At 38.8% G+C, this 16,790-nt stretch overlaps 1 protein-coding gene across 2 annotated transcripts in view; it reads right to left on the reverse strand.

Annotated features, from left to right (window-relative positions):
* Positions 1–16,790, reverse strand: part of TUSC3 (tumor suppressor candidate 3) — a 265,224-nt gene that overhangs the window by 196,367 nt on the left and 52,067 nt on the right. For both annotated transcript variants that reach the window (XM_006834474.1, XM_006834473.1), the window contains exon 2: positions 8,814–8,983. In XM_006834474.1, the coding sequence (XP_006834537.1) occupies positions 8,814–8,983 (170 nt within the window). The remainder of the gene's footprint in view (positions 1–8,813; positions 8,984–16,790) is intronic.

The raw sequence follows: 16,790 nt of genomic DNA on the forward strand, positions 1-16,790 counted from the left end.
GAAGGCACTCAAAATATGACTGAGGACCACATCAGTACTCCATATAGACTCTAGCAAGGTGCATTATAACCAATGTTTTAGAGATTTGTAGGAGATTAATACAAAACTGAGAGCCACTGAGGGTGCTGTAGGATAATCAGTGGACTGCTAACTACAAGTACAGTTTTCGAATTTTCTTCACTGACTTTTCTTAAATCTACTGACCCATGTTGTTGTTGCTGTTAAGTACAGTCCAGTCTGTTCCGACTCATAGCAACCCTGTATCAGGTTTCTGAGAAGCAGCTGGTGGATTTGAATCACTGACCTTGTGTTTAGCAGTCCAATCCTTATCCTATAGCAACATACCAGGATTCCACTGATCCACAGTTATATTCTTACAAGAAAATATTTGTTCTCAGAATTTAGAGCCAATTAATTCTGGAATAGATATGTGACTCGGAGGAAGAATATAACTAAAAGATGTAGCAATTATGGGGAATATTTCCAGTACAATTTGATAAAGGAAGTTTGGAGTAAACACTTAAGGGAGGAAAGACTTATATTGAGTACTCTTAATTATCAACTTCATCTGGACAAGGATGTGTGTGATGTGACCACTGAGAGGACAGAAATGAATATTGAAATTTGTGAATAAATTGCTAAGGGAAAAAGAAAGGAATGACTAAGAGGAATTACAAGAAAGCCAATAGCTCATTCAACAGGCTTTCAGCAAATAAACCAACTGGAAAATCTAAGTGTGAGCTAACTCTAAAAGAAAATTTCACTTTTTCTTTGAGAAAAGAAGCAGAAAAGTCTCATAAAGAAAAAAAAAAATTAAAGACTTAAGTTATGACTATGATCTTTTCAACGAGTCTATGAAATATTAAAAGATCACATACAATAGAAATGACCCCAAATTACCTTGACATAAAAGGACAAAGGAGAATTTAATTCATGTTCCAAACAGAAATGATAAAGATGGCTGAAAAGAATAGGGTGTATTTCTCAATATATTTACAACCTTCTTTGAGGCTTAATTAAAACTATAGGAATATAATTTGAATAATTTTTCTTGAAAACATTCTCTTGAAACTTCTCTCTCCCTATCATCTTGTCACCTTGAAATCGCTCTTTGATCTACTCTGCCAACTATAGTATGGGTCACAGAATAAGGTTAGTATTCTTTGCTCATTAACAGTATACTTTGAGGACACTGCTTAATCACAATTATTTAACAGACCCTTTTTTACATAAAGTATTAAAGAGCAAAGGTATCACATTGAGGACTAAGGTGTACCTGACCCCACTCCAGGTATTTTCAATTGCCTCATATGCATGTGAAAGCTGGATAATGAACAAGGAAGACTGGAGAAGAATCCAGGCATTTGCATTATAGTGTTAGGAAGAATATTGCAAGTAACATGAATTGCTAAAGAACAACGTCTGCCTTGGAAAAACTACAGCCAGAATGTTCTTTGGAAAATAGGTTGGTGAGACTCCATCTCTTCTTATATTTCGGATGTGTTATCAAAAGGGATCAGTCCTTGGAAAAGGACATCATGCTTAGCAAAAAAGAAGGTCAGAAAAAAAGAGGAAGTCAATGAGATGGACTGACACAGTAGCTGCCAAAATGGGCTCAAATATAACAACTGAGAAGACGGCACAGAACGGGGCAGTGTTGCATTTCACTGTACAGTGTCACTGTCGGAACTGACTCCATAGCACCTAATAACAATAATTTTGGAATTTACATCAACAAGTAAATATAAAGTTATCATCATCTAGCAACTCCAAAACATCTACCGGCCCATTTAAATTTTTCCACTCGAATTTCACTATATTGTTAAGTGTCATCAAGTTGGTCCCAATTCAGAGACCCTGTATAGTGTTTCCAAGGAGGGGCTGGTGGGTCTTCACTGCCAACCTTGCAGTCAGCAGAACTGTACTAACTCTACAGCACTACATTAGGACTCCAGTCCTGAGTAATTTCAACATCCATGTTCTAGACATTATCACAGCCTCAACTTTCCTCAAACTTCTCTATTCCATCAACATTCACCTCTATTGTTGCTATTGTTAAATGCCAGCAAGTCAGTTCTGACTCATACCAACCCTGTACAAGGTTTCTGAGGACTGGCTGGTGGATCTGAATCAATGACTTAATAGTTCAAACCAACCTTGCCAGTTGAGTGCGGATCCCACAACAACATATATGCATATATGTGTCAACCTTAGTGTTGCTGTTGTTAAATGCCATCAAGTCAGTTCTGACCCATAGTGACCCTATACAGGGTTTCCAAGGAGCTGCTGGTGAATTCAAACCACGGACCTTGTGTTTCCAACCAGCCTAGCAGTCTAGTACTTTATCCCACATGGCCACACCAGGACTCCAAAATATTACCAGATTAAACCACAACAATTTACTCCTTTACTAAATAATAACACTTCATATAACATTCTAATTTTCCAATCTTTTTACTTGTATAAAAACATGTTTTTCACCCTTGTGAAAATCTAGCGTAATTCAATCTCATCTAGTCTAATATCTCTAATCTCGTTCTCATTAACAATTCCTCCACCTCAGCCGAATGATATGCATAAATTTTCTATCTATAAAAGATGTAATATTCCCCAAAAGCTATTCATCTTTCATCTCTCCTTCCCTCTTTGCACCTCTATGTACAACAGAATGAAACACTGCCCAATTCTGGGCCAATCTAACAATTGTTGCTACATTTGAACCCACTTATGCTGCCATTGTATCAATCAAACCCATTGGGGTCTTCCTCTTTTTCTCCACTTTATCAAACACGATATCCTTCTCCAGGAACTGGCCCCTTCTAGCAATATGTCCAAAGTATGAAAGACAAAGTCTGGCCATTCTATATTCAAAAGAGCACTTTGAATGTATTTCTTCCAACAAAGATCTATTTGTTCTTTTGGCAGCCCACAGCACTTTCAATATTCACCTCCAACACCATAACTCAAATGCATCAATTTTTCTATGGTCTCCCTTATTCACTATCTAACTTTCGCATGCATAAGTGATTGAAAATATCGTGGCACGCATCAGATGCACTTTAGTCCTCAAACTGACATCTTTGCTCTTCAGCACTTCAAAGAGGCTTTGTGCAGCAGTTCACCCAATGCAATGGCGTCATTTGATTTCTTGACTGATGCTTCCATGAGTGTTAATGGTTGACCCAAGCAAAATGAAGGCATTGACAACTTCAATCTTTTTCTCCATTTAGATGGATGTTATTTATTGGTCCACTGGTGAGGATTTCTGTTTTCTTTACACTGGGGTGCAACCCATACCGAAGGCTGTGATCTTCATTAAGAAGTATTTTAAGTCCTCTTGGCTTTCAGCAAACAAGGTTGTATCATCTACGTATCACAGATTGTTAATGAGCCTTCCTCCAATCCTTCTGCCATGTTTTTCTTCATATAACCCAGCTTCTCTGATTATCTGTTCAGCATACAGAATGAAAAAGATTGTGAAAGAATACAACTCTGGTGCACATCTTTCTTAATTTTAAACCATTCAGTGTCCCCCTGTTCTATTCAAACTGCCTCTTGATCTAGGTACAGGTTTCCCGTGAGCACAATTAAGTGCTCCAGAATAATAACATATCACAGTGTTGTTCATAGCTTGTCAAGATCCACACAACTGAAAGCCTTTGCACAGTCAATAAAGCACAAGTAAACATCTTTCTGGTTTTTTCTTCTTTCAGCCAAGATTCATCTGATACCAGCAGTGATATCTCTCATTCCATGTCCTTTTCTGAAACCAGCATGAGCCTCTGGAAGTTCTCTGTCAATTTATGGTTGCAGCCATTGCTGTATTTACCTTTAGTAAAACTTAACTCACATGGAATATCAGTGATATTGCCCGATGATTTCCACATTCCATTGGGTCACCTCTTTATGGAATGGGCACAAATACAGATTTTTTCCAGTCAGTTGGCAAGGTAGTTGTTTTCCAAATTTCTTTGCATAGGTGAGTATCTCCAGTGCCGCCTCACTTCATTGAAATATTTCAATTTGTATTTCATCAATTCTTGACACCTTCTCTTTGCCAAAGCCTTCAATGCACCTTGGACTTCTTCATTCAACATCATTGGCTCTTGATCATATGCTGCCTCTTGAAATGGCTGAACACTGATCATTTCTTTTGATACAGTGACTCTGTGTATTCCTTCCATCTTCTTTTGATGCTTTCTGCATATTCAGTATTCTGCCCACAGAATCCTTCAAAACTGCAGGTTGAGGTTTAATTTTCTTCTTCAGTTCCCTCAGCTTCAGAAATGCTGAGTGTATTTTTTTTCCTTTTGTTGTTTTTTTTTTTTAACTTGAGGTTCTTTGCACATTTTGTTATATTTAACTTTGTCTTCTCGAGGTGACCTTAGAAATTTTCTGTTCAGTTCTTTGTCTCCTTACTTCTCCCATTTACTTAAGCATCTCTACACCAGAGGGCAAGTTTCATAGTTTCTTCTGACATCCATTTTGGTGTTTTCCTTTTCTCTTGTCTTCTTAATGACCTTTTGCTTTCTTCCTGTATGATGTTCTTGATGACATCCCACAACTCTTCTGGTCTTTGTTCTTTAATGTCTAATGCTTCAAAATCTGTTCTTCAGATGTTCTCTAAATTCAGATGGTTTATGTCATATTTTGACTCTCATGGACTTGTTTTCATTTTCTTCAGCTTCAGTCTGAATTTGCATATGAGCAATTGATGGGCTGTTCCACAGTCGGCCCCTGGCCTTGTTTTCTTTGATGATATGGAGCTTTTCCATGGTGTCTTTCCACAAATTTAGTCAATTTAATTTCTGTGTAGTCCATCTGGTGAGGTCCATATGTATAAATCTTCCGTTTTTAAAAAAAAGATATTTGCAAAATGAAGAATTCAATGGCCTTGCAAAATTCTATCATGCTATCTCTAACATCATTTCTAGCACTAAGGCCATATTTTCCAACTACTAATCCTTCTTTTTGTTTCCAACCACTGCATTCCAATTATCAGTAATTATCAATACTTCTTGATTACATGCTTGATCAATTTCAGATTGAAGAAGTTGATAGAATTTTTCAATTTCATCATCACTGGCCTCAGTGGTTGGTGCATAAATTTGAGTAATAGCGGTATTAACTAGTCTTCCTTGCAGACACATGGATATTATCCTATCACAGAGAGTGTTGTACCTCATTACTACTTTTGAAACATTCTTTTTGATGATGAATGTGACACCATTCCTCTTCAATCTGTCATTTCCAACAAAGTAAAAAATGAGAATGTCAGATTCAAAAGGGTCAATACCAGTTCATTTCAGTTCACTAATGCCTAGGATGAGTCCGGTGCTGTGGGCTAAAGCGTCAGACTACAAAGTCGTTAGAACTGTAAGGTCGGTGGTTCAAGCTCACCAGCTGCTCCTTGGAAACCCTATACAGGGGTCGCTATTGGTCAGAATCGACTCCACAGCACTTAACAACAACGTCTAGGATATCGACATTTATACATTCTACTTCATTTTTGACAATTTCCAATTTTCCTAGATTCATACTTCATATATTTCATGTTCCAATTAGTAATGGAGTTTTACAGCTGTTTCTCTTCATTTTGAGTTGTGCCCCATCAGTATACACAAAAGGACCCAGCTGTAGTGTTGAAACAATTTTAAGACCCCAGCCTGTTTATACTAAACTTGTTTTGCAGAAATGGAGAACTACCAGTCCCCACTGATAAGACACTAGCTTATTTTGCAGAACTTCTGTCACAGGAATGGAGAACAGTGGCCTCACTGAAAAGCGACTCACTAAGCTCCTCACAAGTCCTATACAGTGTTGCTGAGTCAGAGCCAACTCTATGGCACTTAACAACAGCTACTAAACTCTGCCCAGTGGCCAGAAATGTCCACCACCCCACCCACCCCCATGCTGAGCAATGAAGACTACCATTAATCACCTCCCAATAACTTGTTATGCACACCAAGATGGACAATATCTTAAACCACCTCCCAATTAACCTAGAGGAAATCATCACTCAATTTGTGAAATGCCTCCCCATTCTACAAAGCCCCATTGCCTTCCCCCTTATTAACCCAATAAAAGTCCTAAACACCAGACCATCAAGGCCAGCACTGTCTTGTGCTAATAAGCCCCTTTACTCCCTTAGAGCTCCCTACTTTGTACCACCAAACTAATTAATTCTTTAATATTTTTCTTCTACACCATAACTGAATTACGATCTTCCTTACTCACTGTTCAATTTTCGATTGCAGATGTTGTTGTGTTGTTGTGAAGTGCTGTCGAATCGATTCCAGCCCATAGCGACCCTGTATAGGGTTCCCAAGGAGCAGCTCGTGAGCTTGAACCGCTGACCTTGCAGTTCAACGGATTTTCAGTCTGGCACATTAACCCACAGCACCACACCAGGATTCCAATTGCAGATGTTGTTTTGTTAGGTGCCATCAAGTCAGTATCAATACGGTTTGGGTCAGCTGCACCTTAGTCCTCAAACTAACATCTTTGTTCTTCAACACTTTAAAGAGGTATTGTGTAGCAGATTTGCATAATACAATACTTTCTTTGATTTCTTAACTGCTGTTTCCATGAGCGTTGATGGTAGATCCAAGCAAAACGAAGCCTCTGACAAGTTAAACTTTTCTCTGTTTATCATGATGTTATTTATTGCACCAACCCAAAAAATATAATCAATGTCACTGAATTGTACATGTAGAAATTGTTGAATTGGTGTGTTCTGCTGCATATATTTTCAATGAAGCAGCTCTGGTAGCATAGTAGTTACAAGTCGGACTGCTACCCTCAAGGTCAGCAGATCAAAGCTACCTGCCGTTCTGTGTAAGAAAGATGAGGCTTTATGCTCCTGTAAAGATTTATAGTCTCAGAAACCCTATGCAGGGTCGCTATGAGTTAGAGCTGACTCCATGGCACACCACCACAACAGAAAAATACCTATAGCTAATATTATAGGAATCAAATTCAGTTTGTAAAAGACTGAATGCCTTCCCACAACTATCAAAGAAGAAAGTAAGTATGTCTACTCTCACCACTTTTACACCTAGCAGGTAAAGTGCTCACCAGTGAAATAAGGCAAGAATACAAAATTTAAAGGAATAGTCTAGAAAGAAAGAATATTTATTTATAGATAAAACGACTGTATTTATAGAGCATTCCAATAAATCTAAGAGAACTCAGAAGTAGTAAGTGAGAGCTCAGCAAAACTGCAAAATACAAGATTTGCAAATGAAAATATTAGCATTACTCTATATTCACAAGCCTGCAAAAACCAAAATTAAAACATAGTTATCATTTACAGTTACTCCAACGAAAATTAATACTTAGATGTAACATAACAAAACATGCTTATGCATTGCTGTGTGCCATGGAGTTGGTTCTGACACATATCAACCCTATGGGCAGAGTAAGTACTGCCCCCAGAGCGTCCAAGGCTGTATGTATTCTTTTCATATTTGTGAACCATCATCTTTTCAAATCTGCCACATCTTTTTACCATGGAGCAACTGGTAGGTAGGTTTAAACCATCTACCTTTTAGCTATCAGCTAAGCTGCTAACCACTGCACCACTATGGCTCTTTATAACAAAACTTGCACAGGCTCTGTATGCTGAAAATTATAAAACCCAAATCAAATTAATGCAGTAAATAAACAAATGGAGAGACACAGTGTATTCATAGATGAGAAGACTCAGCATTGTAAATACGTATGCCAATTCTCCCCAGACAGGTTCAGTGCAATTCCTATCAAAATACTAGCAAGGTTCTTTGTAGATATATACAATCTTATTCTAAAATTTTTGTGAAAAAAACAGGTCGTACAATAACTAAAATTACTTGGGGGGGAAAGAAAGATTAAAGTGGGAAGAATTCAGTCTACCAATAGCCAGGCCAGAATATAGCTATAACAATCAAAGTGGGAAGAATTAGGTATGCCAACAGCAAGGCCAGAATATAGCTATAACAATCAAAGCAATAAAGAATAGCTGCAAGTACAGACACATAAATCAATGGATTAGAATAGAAAACCTAAAAATAGAGACAAATGTGTCCAACTGATTTTTAAAACAAATATAAATAAACAGTTCATTGGAGAAATGACAGATGTTTCAACAAATTAAGCTGAAGTAATTGAACGTCCACGGACACATAATAAATTGGCCTAAACCACACATCTTTTATAAAGACAACATCTAACTGGATCAATATGTAAAATTTTAAATGATACCACTTTCAGAAAAACAAAGAGAAAATCTTCATTTCTAGCATTAGACAAAAAGTTCTCGGATTTGACTCTGAAACTAAGAACCAGAAAAATGAAGATTTATAAACTGGATGTCATCAAATTTAAAGTATTTTGTTTTGTAAAAGATCCCGTTTAAAGTATGAAAAGGCATGTTACAGACTGAGAAAATATTTGCAAACAACATAAAGAAAATGCAGTAAATGGATTTCCCTGAGTAGAAGATATTGGGGGTAGGGTTTTATTTCATTCCCAAAAACTATAATTAGATGAGTTACAAGGCACTATCTAAATCACAGTCTTGTACCTTTAAGAAGGACATAAAAATAACAGGTATCTGTGTAAATGATTATATTAAGTAATTGATCAGTAAATACTATATATCTTCAATAAAAGAATATTAACGACCAAAGTCATTTTCTATAATACACTGATTTTGCGCTTATTTTTAAGTGCATATATTTATATTTGAGTACAACATTAAATAGTGTATGTATCTTAAATATGTAAGGTTGGGGGAACAATAATTTCTAAAACTTAAAATATTCATAAATTACCTGCACACAGAACACTGGCGCTGAGGCTGAAGAGCAGTGAACATAACAATCATAGAGTAGTTTCGAGGTGGTGCCTTTATAAATTTCCGGAATTTATCACCATTCATTCGGAAGATTGAGCGCCTGGAACTCCATTCCATCAGCTGCTCTACTTTTTCTGCTAAAAGATTCTAAAATTAAGCATAGGGTAAAAGTTCTTTAGTTTGTGTTCCATCTAAACAGAATTATTTAAGATTTTATTTCACATAAAACTAATTTGTTAAAAGTCCACTGCAGTGAATATATTCATTGTAAAGTGACAATATATGCATAAAATATTTCATTGTAAATTCACCAAATATACATTAAAAAGAATCATGTTCCTTCATGATTTCAAAGGTTTTTAAAACAGACATCAGAAGTAAACAATAAATTCAGGTTTCAGAGAGTTGGAGTAGATGTACTTCTCCCTAGTTCTCTGAGTAAATTTAGCTTAAAATTCTGGCCAATAATATTTTTACAAAAAGCAAAATGACACTGAAAGGTGGAAACAAACAGGCAGATTAACTAGGGACTAATGAATCTTGGTGTGGTGCTGTGGACTAACTTTGCTGTGTTCAAACTGCAAAGTCAGTTTGAACAGCAAGGTCGGCAGTCCTTCACCAGCTGCTCATCGGAAACCTTATATAGGGTCACTATGGGTCAGAACAAACTCAAAGGCAGTTAGCAACAACAACAAGAAATCCTGGTGTGGCACTGAAAGATAAGCATTAGACTGTAAGGGCGATCTGAACTACAAAGTGGCAGTTCAAACCCACCAGCCCACCTGCTCCTCAGAAACCCTTATATAAGGCCATTGTTGAGTCGGAACACGGTGAATCCATTCACACACAGTTTTATACTAATATAATGGAATACCACCATAGTCACTGGAGTGCTAGTGTGGCACTGGGGGATAAGTACTGCACTGCTAACCAAAAGCTCAGAGGTTCAAACCCACCAGCTGCTCCTTGGAAACCTATAGAGTCCTTATGAAGTGGAAACAAGTGGAGGGCACTTAACAGCAACAACAACTTACAGCCATTTAAATGGACAGTCTACATTTGCATACAGCAAGATGGTGATGATGACTGTATGTCATAGAGTCACTTCTGACTCATAGCAACACTGTATAGGGTTTCTAGTGCTGCATATCTTTATAGCAGCAGAAAGCCTCATCTTTCTTCATTACAGAGGCTGGTAAGATTTGAACTCATGATCTTGTGGTTAGCAACCCAGTTCATAGCCCACTACACTACCAAGGATCAATATAGCAACATGGTTGTTGTTCTTCTTCTTGTTATTAGGTACCATCGAGTCAGCACAAATTCATAGCAACCCTATGCACAACAGAACTAAACTAGGCCCGATCCTGGGCCAACCTCACAATTGTTGCCATGCTTGAGCCCACTGATGCTGCCACTTGGTCAATACATCTTGCTCTGAGTCTTTCTCTTTTTCTCTGACCCTCCACCTTATCAAACATGACATCCTTTTCCAGTGACTGATCCCTCTTGAAAATATGTTCGAAGTATGAGAGACGAACTTTGGCCATCCTGGCCTCCAAGGAGCACTCTGGCTGTACTTCTTCCATCACAGATTTGTTGGTTCTTTTGGCAGCTCATGGCACTTTCAATATTCTCCTCCAACACCATAACTCAAAAAACATCAATTCTTCTATGGTCTTCTTTATTCACTTGTCAAGTTTCCATATGCATATGAGGTTATTGAAAATACCATGGCTTGGGTCAGGCACACCTTAGTCCTCAAGCTGACATCTTTGCTCTTCAACACTTTAAAATGGTCTTGGGCACAGCCTAAGTGCCCACCAATGGAAGAATGGATAAACAAACTGTGGTACATACAAACAATGGAATGTTATGCTAACTTGAAGAACAACAAGGTAGCTAGCTGTAAGCTATCACATAACATGGATGAACCTTGAGGACATTATGCTGAGTGAAATTGTTGTTGTTATGTGCCGTGGAGTAGGTTCCAACTCATAGTGACCCTATACAGGGTTTCCAAAGCTGTAAATCTTTACGGAAGCAGAAAGCCTCATCTTTCTCCCATGGAACAGCTGGTAGTTTCAAACTGCTGACCCTGAGGTTAGCAGCCCGATTAGTAATCACTACACTACCAGAGCTCTTTGAGTGAAATTAGTCAGTCACAAAAGGAGAAATACTGCATAGGATCACTACTATAAAGAATAAGAAAAAGAACCCATACTAAAGTGGCAGGGGGGGATTCTTTGCTGGTTACAAGAATGTCAGGAGTGGGGTGAGGAGAGGGAGGGGAAGGTGGAGCATAGGGTACGGAATAGACACAAGATAATTTCGGTACTATGGACAAGGGCAATACACAAGAATGGGGAGGGGAACGGAAGAACAAGGCAGATGGGAAAACAATTAGGCAGGTTTGCATGGGCTAAGCAGGACAGAGGTAAATAATGACGTCTGCACAGCCTTGGAACAACAGGGCCCTGGGACACAGCAATTGAGACATGGTTGGAATGGGCAAAAAGAGGGAAATAATGTTAAGATGCTTGGCTGTCTTTTGAATCTTGGTTTTCCTGGCATACCATTATAAAATAGACACTGGAGGGGAGAGAAAGTAATAACCAGAAATATCATCATAGAAAGCTTGTAAGTCCGTCTCCTGACTATAACTGATTGGAATACCTAAAATGGGGCTACAATGTGCCCAGTGAAGGAGGCTTCCTGTGGAGCCTCTGCATTACATAAGACCATAGGTGGAATCCTGATCCCCATCCAGAATCTTCTGAGGTGGGAAATTTCCACTTGAAAGGACAAGCAGACCAACCTGGAGAGACTAGATAAACAGAAGATACTGCTTGAAAGAAAGACCAACAGGAAAACTACAAAACAATAACAGCAGTCCTACTGACTACTACAAGAACAAGCAAGTTGCTCACCCAGGAGACATCAAGGCAAGTGGTTGGGTTCCGTTAGGGCAAACCCCCTTCCAAGACTAAAACTCAATAGGAATACACGAGCAGACATGCACTCTGATTGGTGTCCACATTCATCACCAATAAGGGGAAGTAAGGGAAAAACAGCCATGAAGATGTGAGCTAAGCCCTACAAAGTTCAAGAGACTCCTGTGAACCCAGTGGAAACCCGGTTGCTCAGCAGTGTGGCAAGACCTGGGGACTCTTGGGCCCACAGTCAGTGACACAGTCACAGAGGACTAGAGTGGAGAGTGAAGCATCCAGCTGATAAGAGGAGAGGGCATATGCAAAAGAACACTCACACTTGCAGATAATACCCACTCGACCTAGCTTCAATGACTGGATGATCAGAGCTCAACTAGAAGAAGAAAGAAGGAAAAAAAAGAAAGAATAATCTGATACAATTTGATGAACTTGACCTACACTGATGGATTCAATAGCTCAAAAGAGGGAACAAATCTTTACAGCGAGGATCATTCCCACCCCCTCCATACACAGAGTACACAGGGATGGGCAACTTGGTCATTGACTACCCAATGTGAGGGGGCTACAAAAGCAAGAAGTGACTGGCTTACAAGCTTTCAAGAGGAAGGTAGAATCTCAACTGAGTAGTATCCAATCTGTCTGGGAGGGCTGATGAAAGGAGATGGGGTTAGGTCCCTTGTGGTAAAATGGTGAGTAACTGTTTTCAGGACTGATTGTGAGGGTTGGAAGTGTCAAAGTGGACGTTTTGTAGCAAAAGGAGGGGAGTGACTGACTTTGCAGTCCCGGAGCGGAGGTCCCTGGAACTATCAAGAGAGAAGAGTGGAGTGCAGGACCCTACCCAGAGAAGGAAGCAGAGATGATGACGTGGAGAGATGGAGCAGCTGGGGACTTTAGACTCAGGGAGAGGGGCTGTGTGCTGACGACCGGGGTGCAGGCTTGTAGTGTATATCCTTTGGTTGGTTGATGATGCATGGAGGGGATTGTAACCATGGCAATGAAATGATGAAACACGATAGGAGTCATGTAAAGCTTATCTTCTCCCATGTAAACTACAACATAATTCACAATAAACATTTTTTTAAAAAAATCAAAAGGGCAACATTTACCTAAGGACAAAGTTGAGAAGGGATGGGAAGGTGGGTAGAATAGAAATAGGAACTACCGAGAAAAAGAGGGATAATTGTTGTATGGAGGGAATTACAATCAGTGATATGAAACAAAGTGTATGATTCATTGAATATAAAACTGATGATCTTGTATACAAACCTTCACTCAATTCACAATAAAAAGTTTTTTTAAAAAGGTCTTGTACAGCAGATTTGCTTAATTTTAAACTATTCAGTGTTCCCATGATCTGTCTGAACAACAGCTTCTTGGTCCATGTACAGACTCCTCATGAGCACAGTTAAGTGTTCAAGAATATTCATACTTTGCAATGTTGTCCATAGTTTGTCATGATTCACACAATCGAAAGCCTTTGCATAGTCAATAAAGCACAAGTATACATCTTTCTGGTATTCTCTGCTTTCAGCCAAGATCCATCAGACATTGGCAATGATATCCCTCATTCCACGTCCTCTTCTGAATCTGGCTTGAACCTCTGGAAGTTCCCTGTCAAAGTATGCATGCAGCCATTTCCGTACTACCTTTAGTAAAACTTCACTTGCATGGGCTATTGTCCGATGATTTCTGCATTCCGTTGGGTCACCTCTCTTTGGAATAGGCACAAATATGGATCTTTTCCAATCAGTTGGCCAGATAGCTGTCTTCCAAATTTCTTGGCAGAGATGAGTAAGTGCCCCCAATGCCGCCTCACTTTCTTGAAAGATTTCAATTTTTATTCCATCAATTCCTGATGCCTTGTTCTTTGCCAATTCCTTCAATGTACCTTGGACTTCTTCCTTCAGTATCACTCGCTCTTGAGCATATGCTACCTCTTGAAATGGCTGACCGACAACCATTTCCATAAATGTAATGCTGAGTTAAAGAAACTGTAAAGAAAACAGTGCTGCTGTATGATTTTGTTTATATTAATACCAAACACAGGAAAATTAATTTACTGTGCAAAGTGAGGATAATGGTGCCTCTGTAGCAAGCAAAGGGATGGTGCAAGGGCACAGTGACTAGGCGACAACACAAGTGGAGCTGAAATTCTAGTAATATTGATTTCCTAAGTGAGAGTACAGAAGGTAACCCTCTAACTTCTGTATAGCATTCTCTTAGTTTTTGGATCATCCATTTTGCCTGAAAAAGCTTTCAAAGTATGAACTCCAAGAGGATGTAGGTCCACAAGAAAAGAAATCTCCTGTATATCCAAAACCAAGCAAGTATCAGTGGCTGAGAGAGAGACTTGAATTTTGACACTTTAGCAAATTCTATTCAAGAATTTGGGGGAGGGGGGGGCATGGCTGGTCTATACGATAAACGCTGTATTGGAAACTACAAGATCCGCAGTTTGATCCCGCAAGTCACTCCACATGAGAATTATGACACTTTTGCTCCTGCAAAGATTTAAAGCCTTGGAAATCCTGCATAGTGTCGCTATGAGACAGAACCGACTCCAAGGCACTTAAGGATAACCACTATTCTAGAATTTATGGAGAAATGTAATCTCACTTCCTTTCCCCCTCAAGTCAAAAATGAGGATAGAGACTAGAGAATCAGCCACAGAGAACAAGTGTGGTGCAGTGAATCACTTAATGTGACTCTTCTATCCATGGTCTTTGAACCATGCAGATTTGGAGTATTTCCTCTTTTCCTGATTGGTCTAGGTAGAAGAAGGTACAGGAAGATAATAGGTTAATATGATTCAGTGTGAGTGATCATTAGCAGGGTTGTGACAGTAAAAAATAGGAAATCTCACAAGGGGATTGGTCAGTTTTGCTATCCTGCTGGGTTAAAATGGACCATCTTAATGATCTGAATACCAGTGCTCTTCTAAGCAAGTTTGCCTCCATCTGACCACCAGTTTAGGGGATTTGCACTGGCTAATCTGCTGCAAAAGACCTTTTTCAAGTGTTGAATAGCAAAGATGTCAGCTTGAGGACTAAGGTGCGCCTGACCCAAGCCATAGTATTTTCAATAACCTCATATGCATGTGAAAGCTGGACAGTGAATAAGGAAGACCGGAGAAGAATTGATGCTTTTGAGTTGTGGTGTTGGAGGAGAATATTGCAAGTGCCATGAGCTGCCAAAAGAACAAACAGATCCGTGTTGGAAGAAGTACAGCCAGAGTGCTCCTTGGAGGCCAGTATGTCTAGGCTTCGTCTCTCATACTTTGGACATATTGTTAGGAGGGACCAGTCACTGGAGAAGGATATCATGTTTGGTAGGGTGGAGGGTCAGAGATAAAGAGGAAGACTCCCAACGAGATGTACTGGCCAAGTGGCAGCATCGATGGACTCAAGCGTGGCAACAATAGTGAAGTTGGCCCAGGATCGGGCAGTGTTTCATTCTGCTGGCATAAGGTCAACTAGGGGTCGATACCAACTCGATGGAACCCAACAACAACAACAATGTACCACCTGACCTGACTCAAAAGCTTCCATAGTCTAGTGAGTCAACAGTTCAATTTGGCCAGAGTAAGAAGAATATTCCAGACTCAAGACTCTCAAAACATATATAAAAATCTTCAGAGAAGCACTGAACTACGGATTTGGGGACTTGCTAACCTCCACAATCATGTGAGCCATTTCCTTGGCACTTCGTGGTTCTGTGAGACATAGCAGCAAAATGCAGAACCCTGAATGGAGTAGAGCCGGAAAAACGTTGATGTTCATTGACAGGAAGAATTAATATTGTTAAAACAGAATTACTACCAAAGTAATCTAAATATCCAATGTGATTCCTATAAAAATTCCAACTTTTTTTTGTTTTGATTTTTAATAATGAAAAACTATCTTCAAAATTATTGAAATGGAAATGTGTGTTGGGGGAGGCAGGGCTTAGTGGCATATTAGAGATGTGTAGTGTAGTGCAAAAAAAGACGTAATAATCCATTCTAAAACAAAGTATTTAGAATCAAAAAGAAAAAAGTTTTGTACAATTTCTTACTTACAAATTTAAAGTAGATGACTAAATACAAATGTATATATATATTTTTTTTTAATGTATTAAAATGATCATATACCATGGAAAATATTTTATTAAAAAGGTGCTGCATTGCAAAAAACACTAATATGCTTTTGATAAATATGCTTCTAGGAGATATAATAAGGATCTCTGGTAGCATAGTGGTTACAAATCAGGTTGTGAACCGCAAGGTCAGCAATTCGAAACTACCAGCTGCTCTGAGGGAGAGAGCTAAGGCTTTCTGCTCCCGTAAAGATTTACAGCCTCAAAAACCCTATACAGGGTTGCTATGAGTCGGAACCGATTCTACGGCACACAACAACAACAACAAGGAGATATAATGGATTCCTGATGTGTCACTATAGGATAAGCACCAGCTGCTCCTTGGAAACCCTACACAGGGTTGCTGTGAGTTGGAACTAACTCAACAGTACTTAACAACACAACTACTAACAGCAGATACAATTTTTCTAAATAATAAATTTAAGAAAAGGCTGAATACAAAGCAAGGATTACACACACACACACAAAAAGGCTACAGTCAAAACTGAGCTATCTTTCCTCCTTCAAATTAACCTTATAATAAAATAACACTAGGAAAGTTAGCTTCACAACAGGAGATATGCCTCATAATTGAAAGGATAAAATGAACATGCTTATTAGGTTCTAACTGGCTGATCCTTATCCATGTTTACCAAGTTATTTACACCTAGATTAAAACCCATTTGAACACACAGCAACAGTGACATACAATAAATAATGTCTGATTGACCCATTTCTCTAACGTCAAATAAAATCTCGCAAATTCTCATGAGGAATGAAATATTAATTACAAAGTGAATTCTGGTTCATGTGGAAATGAATATGAGTAAAAACAGTAAAGACGGCAGAATTACCAACAATATAAGTTACTTATGGAGTTAATAAAGGAG

This window comes from Chrysochloris asiatica, unplaced genomic scaffold, assembly GCF_000296735.1.
Source record: "Chrysochloris asiatica unplaced genomic scaffold, ChrAsi1.0 scaffold00011, whole genome shotgun sequence".
NCBI classification, from domain to species: Eukaryota; Metazoa; Chordata; class Mammalia; order Afrosoricida; family Chrysochloridae; genus Chrysochloris; species Chrysochloris asiatica.